At 51.4% G+C, this 12,856-nt stretch overlaps 1 protein-coding gene across 2 annotated transcripts in view; it reads left to right on the plus strand.

Annotated features, from left to right (window-relative positions):
- Window positions 1-11,433, plus strand: part of Mrc2 (mannose receptor C type 2) — a 60,587-nt gene extending 49,154 nt beyond the window's left edge. Inside the window, exons 14-30 of one of the 2 annotated variants that reach the window (XM_021212434.2) lie at window positions 174-276; window positions 494-632; window positions 737-772; window positions 1,031-1,191; window positions 1,283-1,350; window positions 3,229-3,329; window positions 3,595-3,737; window positions 6,556-6,670; window positions 6,777-6,940; window positions 7,079-7,187; window positions 7,589-7,827; window positions 7,954-8,122; window positions 8,215-8,361; window positions 8,668-8,787; window positions 8,970-9,149; window positions 9,968-9,994; window positions 10,098-11,433. In XM_021212434.2, coding sequence (XP_021068093.1) covers window positions 174-276; window positions 494-632; window positions 737-772; window positions 1,031-1,191; window positions 1,283-1,350; window positions 3,229-3,329; window positions 3,595-3,737; window positions 6,556-6,670; window positions 6,777-6,940; window positions 7,079-7,187; window positions 7,589-7,827; window positions 7,954-8,122; window positions 8,215-8,361; window positions 8,668-8,787; window positions 8,970-9,149; window positions 9,968-9,994; window positions 10,098-10,324 — 2,248 coding nt within the window. In that variant the 3' untranslated portion in view covers window positions 10,325-11,433. The remainder of the gene's footprint in view (window positions 1-173; window positions 277-493; window positions 633-736; window positions 773-1,030; window positions 1,192-1,282; window positions 1,351-3,228; window positions 3,330-3,594; window positions 3,738-6,555; window positions 6,671-6,776; window positions 6,941-7,078; window positions 7,188-7,588; window positions 7,828-7,953; window positions 8,123-8,214; window positions 8,362-8,667; window positions 8,788-8,969; window positions 9,150-9,967; window positions 9,995-10,097) is intronic. The other variant, XM_029546185.1, reaches the window with a different exon arrangement.
- The last annotated feature ends 1,423 nt before the right edge of the window (window positions 11,434-12,856 follow it).

Here is a 12,856-nt window from a genome sequence, read left to right on the forward strand (position 1 = left end):
ACACACACACACACGCACACACACACACTACAGTGCTTTCGGACACCAGGTTTCAATGTCGACTGAGAAGACTTCAGGCACCGGACACTGCCCGACAGAGAGCTGGCAACGGCCGGGTGCTAGACTTGGTCCCCAGCTGCTCTCACCTCCCTTCTCTCCTATCCCCACCCAAGTGAGTCGGAGCCTGAGAGCCATGAGCAGCACTGGTTTTGGATTGGCCTGAACCGCAGAGACCCTAGAGAGGGTCACAGCTGGCGCTGGAGCGATGGTCTAGGGGTGAGGAGCTTGGAGGAGGCAGGATGGGGAGGTGGGTCAGGCTTGGTTGTAGGTGGGCACCTGCTGGGGTATAGCAGGGCCTGACATGGGCAGGGGTTTGGGCCAGTGTGGGTAGGTTTAAAGTAATTGGGTTATGGACTGGAGGCTTGCCCGGCTTGGTGGTTCTCAGCTCAGCCCGGGCTTCTTGGTTACCTGTACTTAATCCCTCTCTTTCCAGTTTTCCTACCACAATTTTGCCCGGAGCCGACATGATGACGATGATATCCGAGGCTGCGCAGTGCTGGAGCTGGCCTCCCTGCAGTGGGTAGCCATGCAGTGCCAGACGCAGCTTGACTGGATCTGCAAGATCCCTAGAGGTTGGATGTGGTATAAGTGGGGCGGGGTGGGACAGAGCAAGGAATTTGGGGGAGTCCAGCTCCCCTCTTCCCTGACATTTTTGGCCCTATTGTTCCACCTGTAGGTGTGGATGTGCGGGAACCAGACATTGGTCGACAAGGTGAGGCCCCCAGGCTACCTGACCCCTACCTTTGCCCGGAATAAAACTAAACAGGTCACCCCAAAAGAAACTCAGTTAGTTAGCAATGAGCACCACTGCTCTGATTTTTGGTTTGTGGAAGGAGGATCAAGCCAGGGGGCCTGTCCCGGGTTTATCTTTGCAAGCCACTTGTAGCCCTGGCTTTGTCCAAGCCCAGAGCTTTCAAGGGTCTGCCCAGCGGCCTGGCATCTGCTCCCACGGCTGTTGCTGCTCCCACAGGCCGTCTGGAGTGGGTACGCTTTCAGGAGGCCGAGTACAAGTTTTTTGAGCATCACTCCTCGTGGGCGCAGGCGCAACGCATCTGCACCTGGTTCCAGGCAGAGCTGACCTCCGTTCACAGCCAGGCAGAACTGGACTTCCTGGGGCAAAACCTGCAGAAGGTGGGCATGAGAGGCAGCAAGTATTATGGGCTGGGAACAAAGTGGAGGACAGGGGAGCTGCTAACCTTGGCCTGCCTGCCTCCATCCCCAGCTGTCCTCAGACCAGGAGCAGCACTGGTGGCTTGGCCTGCACACCCTGGAGAGTGATGGACGCTTCAGGTGGGAGCACTACTGAGGAGCAGGTGTGGGAGGGAGCACGCGTGGGTGGTGGCTCGCTGTGTCCCCAAGCTAGAGGTGTCGGGGCTGACCAAACTCAGACAGACAGATAGACCTGCATTTGAGTTCAACTCTGCTCCTCACTGGCTGCATGACCTTGAATGATTAAATGATGTGTTTCTGGCCTTCGTTTTCTTATCTGAAGGCGGCATTAGTGAGACCTGTCCAGCTTGCTTAGCGTTCTTGAGACCCTGGGATTGATTTCTGGACTACAAAACAAATACTTCAAAACACCAACAAGTTGTGTGTGTGTGTGTGTGTGTGTGTGTGTGTGTGTGTACATATATATTCATATATATGGTTATAGTTATATATAGCTATATGGTTATATAGTGATTATTTTAGGTATTTATTTATTTTGAGACAGGGTCTCACTATATAGCCATGGTTACCTATGTAGACCAGGTTGACCTTGAACTCAAAGATTCCCTTGCCTCTGCTTCCCAAGGGCTGGGACTAAAGGTATAGTTACCACAACCAGCTTTATTTTATTTTTAAAGGTTAATTATTACTGTATTATTCATTTAATACTGCAGTATTCCTTTACCTTACTTTTTTTTTTTCTGTCCTGAAATTCACTCTGTGGACCAGGCTGGCTTCAAACTCACAAAGATCCGCCTACCTCTGCCTCCTGGGCTCTGGGATTAAAGGCATGTGCCGCTACCACCATCAGGATTTCTTTAAATATTTTACATTTGTATTGGTTATATATATATATATATATATATATATATATATATATATATATATGAGTGTGTTTGTTTATAGATGAGTGTGCTGATACAGAGTCCAACAGAGGACACCAGATTCCCTGGAATGGGAGTTGTGGGTGGCTGTGAGCCACCCACGTGTGTGTGTGTGTGTGCTGGGAACTGAACCATAGTCCCCTCTGGAAGAACAGTCTAGCCCCTCAATGATAGGGCCAGTTTCTACCTAGATGTACATTTTTTTTTTTTTTTTTTTGGTTTTTCGAGACAGGGTTTCTCTGTGCAGCCCTGGCTGTCCTGGAGCTCACTTTGTAGACCAGGCTGGCCTCAAACTCAGAAATCCACCTACCTCTGCCTCCCGAGTGCTGGGATTAAAGGCGTGCGCCGCCACGCCCGGCTAGGTGTACAATTTTTAAAATGTCAAAAGCCATGATTTACTCCAGAATACTACTGCCTACACACCATGTAGGTATTTACAGCAATTTACAACTATTTACAGTAGTTTGTCAAGCTTCAGATGGCAAAACGCTGTTACTGCATCTGCTATCATCCACCTGGTTGTTGCTTCCGACTCTTGAGACTCTTGGGGCATGTGCTGTGACAGGTCACCGTGTCACCTCCAATACTCAGTCAGACCCACTAAAATAGAGCATTCGTGTCCTTAAGATACAAGACCTAGCAAAAAGCCGCTGGATACCACAGTGCTCTGTTTGATAACAAGCAATTTTAAGTCCTTACTACAGCATCTAGCACACACTGGGCGCTACATGATGGTGGCACTCTCCTGTCATACCTGGGGTCACATTATAAACAAAACTGACCAGGACATGGACCAAGCACACGCTGGTCTACAGGACTCTAGTCAGTGCCTGCCGGACATGAATTAGGGCCTTTGAGGCAGGAAGAGCACAGATTGGTGGAGATCTGCGCACTTCTTTTTGCCATCAGGGTTTTCAGGCATCTGAGAGAGGTTAGTGTATGCTGGGTGGGGCTTTAATCAGAGGCTGTAGGCCTCTGGCTGCGCTGGGCTCTGTGCTCCTTCAGCCCTATTCCTGCTCCCATTCTACAGTGCTGTATATGGAGGAGGCTGAACCTGTGTTCTGTGACTCTGTAGGTGGACAGATGGATCTATTATAAACTTCGTCTCCTGGGCACCGGGAAAACCTCGACCCATCGGCAAGGAAAAGAAGTGTGTATACATGACAGCCAGACAAGGTGAGGATAACAAGGACCAAAGAGGATGTTGTCAGCACGAAGAAGGGAATATGGTGAGGGATACCTAGGTGGGAGTCGGGGTGGGGAGGGGATCTAGTCTCTTCTTTGAGCAAATCCAAGAAGGGCTATATCCAAGGACCAATGAATGGTCCATGCCTCCAAGGACACAGAACTTGAGCTCAGCCCATATTCTCAGGGCATGGGACCAAGAGTGCCACCCGCCCTGCCTGACCCTGGGGGAACCAATCTCTTTTCCCCTTCACAGAGGACTGGGGGGACCAGAGGTGCCACACAGCTTTGCCTTACATCTGTAAACGCAGCAATAGCTCTGGAGAGACTCGGCCCCAAGACTTGCCACCTTCAGCCTTAGGAGGCTGCCCCTCTGGTTGGAACCAGTTCCTCAATAAGGTAGGGAGATGGGAAGGGACCCAGAGAGCTGGAGGAGAGGATGGGAACAGGTGTTGGCTGAGCCTCAGGCGCTCCAGCTGTTCCGCCACACCTTTCTTCTGTCAGCGCACACCTCTCTGTGCCATTGAGAGCGAGGTTCCGTGGAAAGTGGCTCGGTGTGTATAACATTTGGTCCACCAGGGAGCAAAATTATCTAAATACTTCGGTTTTCTAGACCAGTAGTTGCCAAGCCTTTTGATAATGAACTCTATGAATAAAACAAAATATTGAGCATTTGTACCCAATCTGTATGTGTGTATATGTTATTTCTGTATATGTGCATGTGTGTGCAGACAAAATTTATAGTTACTCCTATACTATGAAACTATCACCACATGGAGTCAAATATGCACAAGAATAGAACTGAAAACAGATAAAGATAAAAATAGTATCTTTAAAAGTTCTCTATTAAAGCCATGTAGTGGTGGCGCACGCCTTTAGTCCCAGCACTTGGGAGGCAGAGGCAGGTGGATTTCTGAGTTCAAGGCCAGCCTGGTCTACAGAGTGAGTTCCTGGACAGCCAGGGCTACACAGAGAAACCCTGTCTCGAAAAAAAAAAGTCTCTATTAGTAAAACAAAAATATGTTGGGCCATGTGACTGATCGATTATAATAATTAATATTCATACAATTTTAATAAGAACATATGATTGCATACATTTCATTCTCTTGTTTTGCAGTATAAAAATCCATTTATTTTTCATTTGAATTTATTTTTTTCCACCTATACATAAAGACATAAAAATGATAGATACTTGGGGGATGCCATGTAATACTTTGGTACATTCGTACATTGTATAATGCTTAAATTAAGGTAACTGCAAGGATCATGACTTGTCCCCTGAAGTCATGATCTTGTTTTAAGAGAAACCATCCCAAGTTCTTCCTTCTAGCTGCTGACATGCTCAATACGTTCTGTCCTGCAGTTACCTCAGGCAGGTCACTTTATCATGGGGTCACCTTACTGCACACTAGCACCAAAGAACTAGATTGCACATAACTGTACCTCAGTACTCAGTGGCCAACCTTTCCCTGTCCCCATTATGCCCACTGACTGACTCTGTTCTCAACTCTTCTTCTTCTTCTTCTTCTTCTTCTTCTTCTTCTTCTTCTTCTTCTTCTTCTTCTTCTTCTTCTTCTTCTTCTTCTTCTTCTTCTTCTTCTNTCTTCTTCTTCTTCTTCTTCTTCTTCTTCTTCTTCTTCTTCTTCTTCTTCTTCTTCTTCTTCTTCTTCTTCTTCTTCTTCTTTTTCCTTTTTGGATTTTCAAGACAGGGTTTCTCTGTGTAGCCTTGACTGTCCGGGAACTCACTCTGTAGACCAGGCTGGCCTAGAACTCACAAAGATCCACCTGTCTCTGCCTCTGTCTCATGGGTGTAGGATTAAAGCCGTGTGCTGCCACCCCTTTGGAGACAGGGTCTCACGCAACGTAGGTTATCCTTGAACTCACTATGTATCAGGGGGACTGAACTTTTGAAGGTCCAAATGCAGCAATGCAGGTTTATGCAGTTTTATGCGGTGCTGGGATTAGAACCTAGAGTCTCCGCATGCCAGGCAATCACTTTACCAGCTGAGCTATATGCCCCATCAGAGGTTAATTTTTGCATGCTTAGGTGTGGTTGGCACATGCATGTATGTGCACAGGCCAGAGGTTAGCCTTGGGTATTTTCTTAATGGTGCTATACCTTATATACACAGGCAGGGTCTCTCATGTAAGCCCAAAGCTTGTTGATTTGGCTAGTCTAGCTAAGCAGCTTGCCCTAGACACCATCTGTCCCCATCTCCTGAGTGCTGGCATGACAAGAGGCCCCCAAACTTCGAGCACTCACATGCGTGCTGGGGATGCAAACTCTGGTTCTCGCGCTTATCCAGTAAGCAATTTCTCCATCCCCACATGTGGACGAAACCACGCTGTGTTTCTTTCTGTGTTCATTTTTAAACATTCTTTTACTTTATTTTTATTTTTTTATTTTATGCCGGCATGTATATGTGTGTACCTCTTATGTGCAATACCCATGGAGGCCAGAAGAGGGCATGAGAGCCCTCGGGACGGGAGTTTCAGACAGTTGTGAGGTGCTGCTGTGTGGATCCCAATTCAGGTCTTTGGGGGTGGGGGTGGAGGTGGGGGGAAGCAGCTGGTGCTGAGCTGTCCTTGCCACCTGAGGTTTTCTTTCTCTCGGTGACATTTAGAAAATTGTCTTTCCTAGTGTTTTAAGTTGGGCAGGATGGTATATACTTGTAACGCAGACTCTGGGAGGCTAGAGGACAGTTGGGAACTAGGCCAGCCAGGGCCACAAGGAAAAACTTAAGCTCAAACAACAACGAAAACTCAAAAAATGAAGATTGGGAAGGACTTAGGGATTTGTCTCATTGGTAGAGTGTTTTCCTAGCATATGTGAGGCCCTTAGTCACTCAGACAGACAGACAGACAGACAGACAGACAGACACACACACACACACACACACACACACACACACACACAAATAGTTTTCAATACTAGGGAGTCTGAGGCAAGAAGATCCTGAGTTCCCGGCCAGCTTGGGCTACATAGCAAGACCCTGTCTCAAATAAACAATAATAAGCTCCCCACCCACCACCGCCAGAATGTGGGCATTTGTGACTTCTGTGCCAGGATGGGAGGGTGGGGCTTTGCCCAGGGAGATCCAGACACCCTGTGTATGAAAGCCCCGAGCATCAGCTGCTGAGGGCTACCCAGCAGGGCTTCTGGGTATGTGGATGGGAGATGTAGAGCTTTGTATCAATTCCATCCCCTGCCCCACAGTGTTTCCGAATCCAGGGCCAGGACCCCCAGGACAGGGTGAAGTGGTCAGAGGCACAGTTCTCCTGTGAACAGCAAGAAGCCCAGCTGGTCACCATCGCAAACCCCTTAGAGCAAGGTAGGGTCAGCCTATGGGGAGGTGCTGGTGTCTCCCCACAACTCGCTACAGCAGAGCAAACAGGGGCCACCCCATCACTCTTTTCCTTTCTTCTGGGGGACTGTAGCGTTCATCACAGCCAGCCTCCCCAACGTGACCTTTGACCTTTGGATTGGTCTGCATGCCTCTCAGAGGGACTTCCAGTGGATTGAGCAAGAGCCCCTGCTCTATACCAACTGGGCACCAGGAGAGCCCTCTGGCCCCATCCCTGCTCCCAGTGGCACCAAGCCGGTGAGGACGCACGCTGCGCTGCGGCTCTTTTCTCTGTCCCTGCTGCCCTCTCCCCTACCTCCCCCTTCTTCCAGCCTCAGCTGTCCTTGGATGATGGGGCAGCCACTGGGGTTCCCCTAAGTAGCCTCTTTCCCCCAGACCAGCTGTGCGGTGATCCTGCACAGCCCCTCCGCCCACTTCACTGGCCGCTGGGATGATCGGAGCTGCACAGAGGAGACGCATGGCTTCATCTGCCAGAAGGGCACAGGTACATGCTGCTGCTACACAGAGACACCCCTGCACTGGCTAGCTGCTCTGGGCCGGTCCAGAAGGAACCAGACATTGTTTCTCTTTTCAGGGGCCCTAGAGGTCCCTCCAGAGTCATGTATCTGCTTGGGAAGCAGATGGTCTCAGGGGGAAGGTTGTGTGACATGCCTAGGGTTTAGTGTCTAGGGTCAGAACCCCTGAGGTTCAACGTCAAGGCATCCCCAGCTCCTTCTGCATGTTAACAAATAAAAAGCTCACTGATGAGGATGGCGACTGGCCATCGCCAGTGGAGACCTGCTCTGAGGCTGATGCCTGGTTTTCTCTGGCTTAGTCTCATACCTGGGAATGGGGCAAGTGGGGGAGGGCAGAGCTCAGTCTGAGTCCTGCCCCCTTTCCCTGTAGACCCCTCGCTGAGCCCATCCCCAGCAGCAACACCCCCTGCCCCGGGCACTGAGCTCTCCTACCTCAACCGCACCTTCCGGCTGCTGCAGAAGCCACTGCGTTGGAAAGAGGCTCTCCTGCTGTGTGAGAGCCGAAATGCCAGCCTGGCACACGTGCCCGATCCCTACACACAAGCCTTCCTCACACAGGCTGCCCGGGGGCTGCAAACACCACTGTGGATCGGGCTGGCCAGTGACGAGGTGGGCTCCTAGGTCAAGATTTTGCCTCCCCTACCCCCCACCCTACCTTCTGCCTTGATTTCCCTTCCTCCTTCCACCTTAAGAGTCTGTTCCTTTTATTCTCACCTATGGCTACCTAATACCCAGGGCTCACGGCGGTATTCCTGGCTCTCAGAGGAGCCTCTGAATTATGTGAGCTGGCAAGAGGAGGAGCCCCTGCACACGGGAGGCTGTGCCTACGTGGATGTGGATGGAACCTGGCGCACCACTAGCTGTGATACCAAGCTGCAGGGGGCAGTGTGTGGGGTGAGCAAGGGTGAGTACCACCCGCGAGGGCCAAGGCTCGCGCATGTGCAGGTGGTCCTGGGAAGATGTTCGGGCTAGGTCTTCAATCCTGCACTCCAACAGGGCCCCCTCCCCGAAGGATAAGCTACCGCGGCAGCTGTCCTCAGGGCTTGGCTGACTCATCCTGGATTCCCTTCAGGGAGCATTGCTATTCTTTCCACATGGAGGTGCTGTTGGGCCACAAGGAGGCGCTGCAGCGCTGCCAGAAAGGTGGGTGAGAGCAGCCTAGCCCAGATCCGGGACTCTGAGTCCTGGAGAAAGAACTTCCCCTCTGCCAATGTGCACTTATCCCAAGCTCCCCTCGCTTTTTAATACACAGATCATATTGTGGCATGTACAGACTATCCCACGGCCCGCAAGTGCTGGGATGCACACCGTCTTGCACTTGAGCTGCCAGAGAAGAGTGTCGGGGTTTCTGTGAAGGGGAGGTGGGGGGGGGGGAGTAGGCTGGGGGGAAGGGCTCTATCACCATAAGGAGAATCTGCTTGTCCTGACATGGGCTTTCTTTGTGTCCAGCCGGTGGGACAGTTCTATCCATTCTTGATGAGATGGAGAATGTGTTTGTCTGGGAGCACCTGCAGACGGCTGAAGCCCAGAGTCGAGGTGCCTGGTTGGGCATGAACTTCAACCCCAAAGGTGGGTGCTCTGTGTAGGGGAAGGGAAGGGACCAGGGCTCGGGCTGCGAGAGAGATACTACTGTCTCCTGGCTTGTGAAGGCAGAGGAATAGAGCGCATGTGCCTATTGCCTCCCACCTAAAAACCCCACCACCACCTATTCCCATTTCCACACCTTCCTTCCCAATGGCTTCCTTCCACAGGAGGCATGCTGGTCTGGCAAGACAACACAGCTGTGAACTATTCTAACTGGGGCCCTCCTGGCCTGGGCCCTAGCATGCTAAGCCACAACAGCTGCTACTGGATACAGAGTAGCAGCGGACTGTGGCGCCCCGGTGCTTGTACCAACATCACCATGGGAGTTGTCTGCAAGCTCCCTAGAGGTAAGCCAGGATCTCGGAAGGGACAAGTTAGGCCCACATCCGGGCTCAAAGCTGGGCAAACAGCTGGACGCCCAGCTGGGTCTAGGATTACTTGGTTACAGGGGCATCTGCTTTGGCGGGAGGGCATCATGTACATTAGTTTGTAGCAAGGACTGACACAGGGCCTTAATTTTCCAAAGTACACGCAAGCCCAGATGACAGCAAGCCCCATCATTCTATAGTGGTTAGGGACAAGGGATGGTCAAGCCCTGGGCACTCACTGATTGACTCTGAGGCCTGGGGAGATGGTCCAGTTGGTAAAGTCACGCAAGCATGAGGATCCGAGTTAAGATTCCCAGCACCCCAATAAAAATCCCAACATTGGGTGCCCTCATCTGTAACCCTAAAACAGAAGGGGAGACATGTGTTTGTGTGTTTTATAGGTACCTAGAGCTCATTTGCCAACCATGAGCTGAATCCATGAGCTGTAGGTTCAGTGGTAGGACCCTGCCTCAAAACACCGAGGTGGAGAGACATCAAGGAAGACACGGTGCAATGACCTTGACCTTTGACCTCCACTGTACTCACCTATAGGAACACACACATAAACACAAACACATACACACCCCTGTTCTACCTGAGGCAAGTCTTTGAACTCCATGGCCTCAGTTTCCTTGTAGATAAAACGGAATTAATAGTAGCCAGGTCCTAGAGTTGTGGGAGGTTCAGTGACTCTGCAAGGTGACATTCACAAAGCAGTTCACAGGCACTTATTTAAACTGTGACTATGATTTCTGTGAGGACTGATTGTGACTCTCTGGCTCTCCCCTCTTCTACAGTGGAAGAGAACAGCTTCTTGCCATCAGGTGAGTGGAGGGAACAAGTGAGCCCTGCCCTGGCTCTTTAGCTGACTCCTCTGTCCCTGTGGGCATGACTGGGGCCTGATGTGAACTCCCGCCTCCATTTCAGCAGCGCTCCCTGAGAGCCCGGTGGCCCTGGTGGTGGTGCTGACGGCGGTGCTGCTCCTCCTGGCCTTGATGACCGGAGCCCTCATCCTCTACCGGCGCCGACAGAGTGCGGAGCGCGGGTCCTTCGAGGGGGCCCGCTACAGTCGCAGCAGCCGCTCTGGCCCCGCAGAGGCCACTGAGAAGAACATTCTGGTGTCTGACATGGAAATGAACGAGCAACAAGAATAGAGCCAAGGGCGTGGTCAGGGTGGAGCCGGAGCAGGAGAGGCAGGGGCCCCAGGTCAGCAGGCCCCCATCACCCACCAGTCCAGTTGGTCTTTGGGAATTGCTACTGGGTGCCGGGGGCTTAGCTTGCCATGGGGTGGGAGTACCCAGCCTACCATAGAGGCTAGACTGAGACTTGGCAGTGGGTCATGTCCCTTTTCTCTTGGGCCTGGGATTTTGTCACCTGGACCCCATGGTAACTGGAGGCAATATGAGAAGGGACATGAGCTTATTCATGTCTTTTCCTCCCCAGATCCCTGAGCCTAACCCTGCTGACATGCAGCCTGGGATTCTTTCCTATTTGTAGGCCTGGAAAGCCTGCCCAGTCCCTTGGGGTGGCCCTCAGTCACCTCTCATACTTGGCTACATCAGCTCTGTCTCCTCACCCTGCCCTTCTGCCTCTTTCCACCCAGTGCCTCCTTCTGAGCCATGGCCCTGGGACTTGGGTGATATCTCTCTCTCTCTTTCTCTCTCTCTCTCTCTCTCTCTCTCTCTCTCTCTCTCTCTCTCTCTCTCTCTCTCCCCCTCTCTTTGGGTGGGGGTCAGCTGAAGGGGCTGGCCAAGCATCTGTCACTCCTGTGCCTGCTGGAATGGACCTAGGGTATGGCAGGAGGGAGCCTAGGTGGCTCAGGTCTACGAACCAGGGCACCGGTGTGGTGTCTGCTGGAGTAGAGATGGAACTTTGGAGAGACACCTTATCCACTCACGGGGTGTCATCTCCTGCTGGTCAGGGGAGGGCTCTGTCCTTGAAAGAGTCCCCTGTGGGGACCAAAATAAGTTCCCCAATGTCTCCGGCTTCTGGCTCTGGCTTGGAGAGAGGGAAGAAGGTTTGGGGGGAGGGAGGCTGGTGAAGCTGTAGCCTGGGACAACACCAGGTGCTACCATCTGGTGTGGCCTAGGAGGCCAGCACCTTTTCAAGAGGAGAGACCCAGTCCCTGTGTCCCAGTGTGGGGCGACGTGAACAAAAACTCAAAGCGGACCTTCTATTGTAGTTCTTGATTTTTGAAATGTGCTATTATTGTTTGTCTTTGTTTTTTTTTTTTAAGAAGGAAACACAGAAAAAGAAACAAAACGAACAAATAAAAACCTTCCAGAAGTTTGAGAAGTCAGTGTTTGTGTCTCCTTCCTTGCAGAGTCTGACCCCCACGTCCCTGTAGAGACAGATGGCAGCTCTGTCCGGTTGTTTCTCTAGCCTGCCATTTTGCCTCTGAGCCCTTGGGAGCACTTCCTCTTATCACTATTCCGGTTCTCCGGTGGAGACAGGTCATCCTGGCCTGAGCTCATTGTTCCATCAGCTTGAATAGGGTGTAGAGGACCCATCTCCTAGGGTGGGGCTGTCAGGAAGATACTCAAGGTGCAGTGAGTGTCCTCACCATGTGCTTTTGAGTGCATGCAGTAAGCACTCCATAAATGCTAACTGCTACTCTTATCTTTATTACACTTGTGTGTGTGTGTGTGTGTGTGTATGTGTGTGTGTGTGTGTGTATGTGTGTGTGTGTGCATGTGTATGTGTGTGTGTGTGTGTGTGTGTGTGTATAGAGTAAGCAATATGAATACCTGGACCAGAGTGGGAGCGGAGGGTCCCTAATGTCTCAGAGGACCAACAGGGTGACCGAAAGAGTGTGGCTGAGTGGGTGAAGGCCAGGATGCAGTGACCTGGTGGATACTGTAAGGAAGGCCGTCAGTGGGAATGGCTGATCTGAGCTTTAACAAGTTCACTGTGACCATGGTAAGGGACACAGACAATGGGTGGGAGATGGGGGAGGGAAAGCAGAAAGGCCAGACAGAGGAAGCCCTTACCATTATTCAGACCTCAGAAGATGGTGGTATGTTTGGCCTGGAACACTAACAGTGGTTTAGAGTCATTGTGTGTTCTCAGGCTCGCCCTGTCTATGACTTTTAAAATCTTTGTTCTACTTGTTTTGGATAGGCAGTGCAGTCATGTGGTTCAGAGCCCAAAGGAATGACAAAGATACATAAAGACACCCATTGAATGTTCTCGCTCCTTCCCTTGCCCATCCACCCTGGACCCTCCTACCAGGATGGTTTCCCCAAGTCTCTTTCCAATGTTTGATTCAGGGTGGGGGAAGCCACGAGGAAACACGGGTGCTGGATTAGCCCGGGGGGCATCAGATCAGCGGCTTTCTGCCAGGATCAGATGTGCAGGGTGAATGGGTGGGACTGCCCAAGACAGAACTCTAGAGAGTCCGTGAGCTGCATTCCTGAGTGTGTGTGTGGGGGACCCTCCTCAAGCTGTCCCTGCTCTCACAAGACCCATGGGAGGTGGATAGGCCAGACACTCTGGAAGGGACTGTCAATCCAAAGTAAGGTCCTTAATGATTAACCCACTTTACCCTCTAGTGATTTGCTCTCCAAAGGGGCCAGAATAGACCCTTTGTGAGTCAAGTGCTTTGCCGTTTAGCCGAGGCTCAAGGGCTGCTCCACAGGCTGCTGGGAGTGGCTCTGAGGGCAGGGGTGCCAGTGACCATTGCCCCG

The sequence above is a fragment of the Mus pahari genome, chromosome 14 (assembly GCF_900095145.1).
Source record: "Mus pahari chromosome 14, PAHARI_EIJ_v1.1, whole genome shotgun sequence".
NCBI lineage: Eukaryota > Metazoa > Chordata > Mammalia > Rodentia > Muridae > Mus > Mus pahari.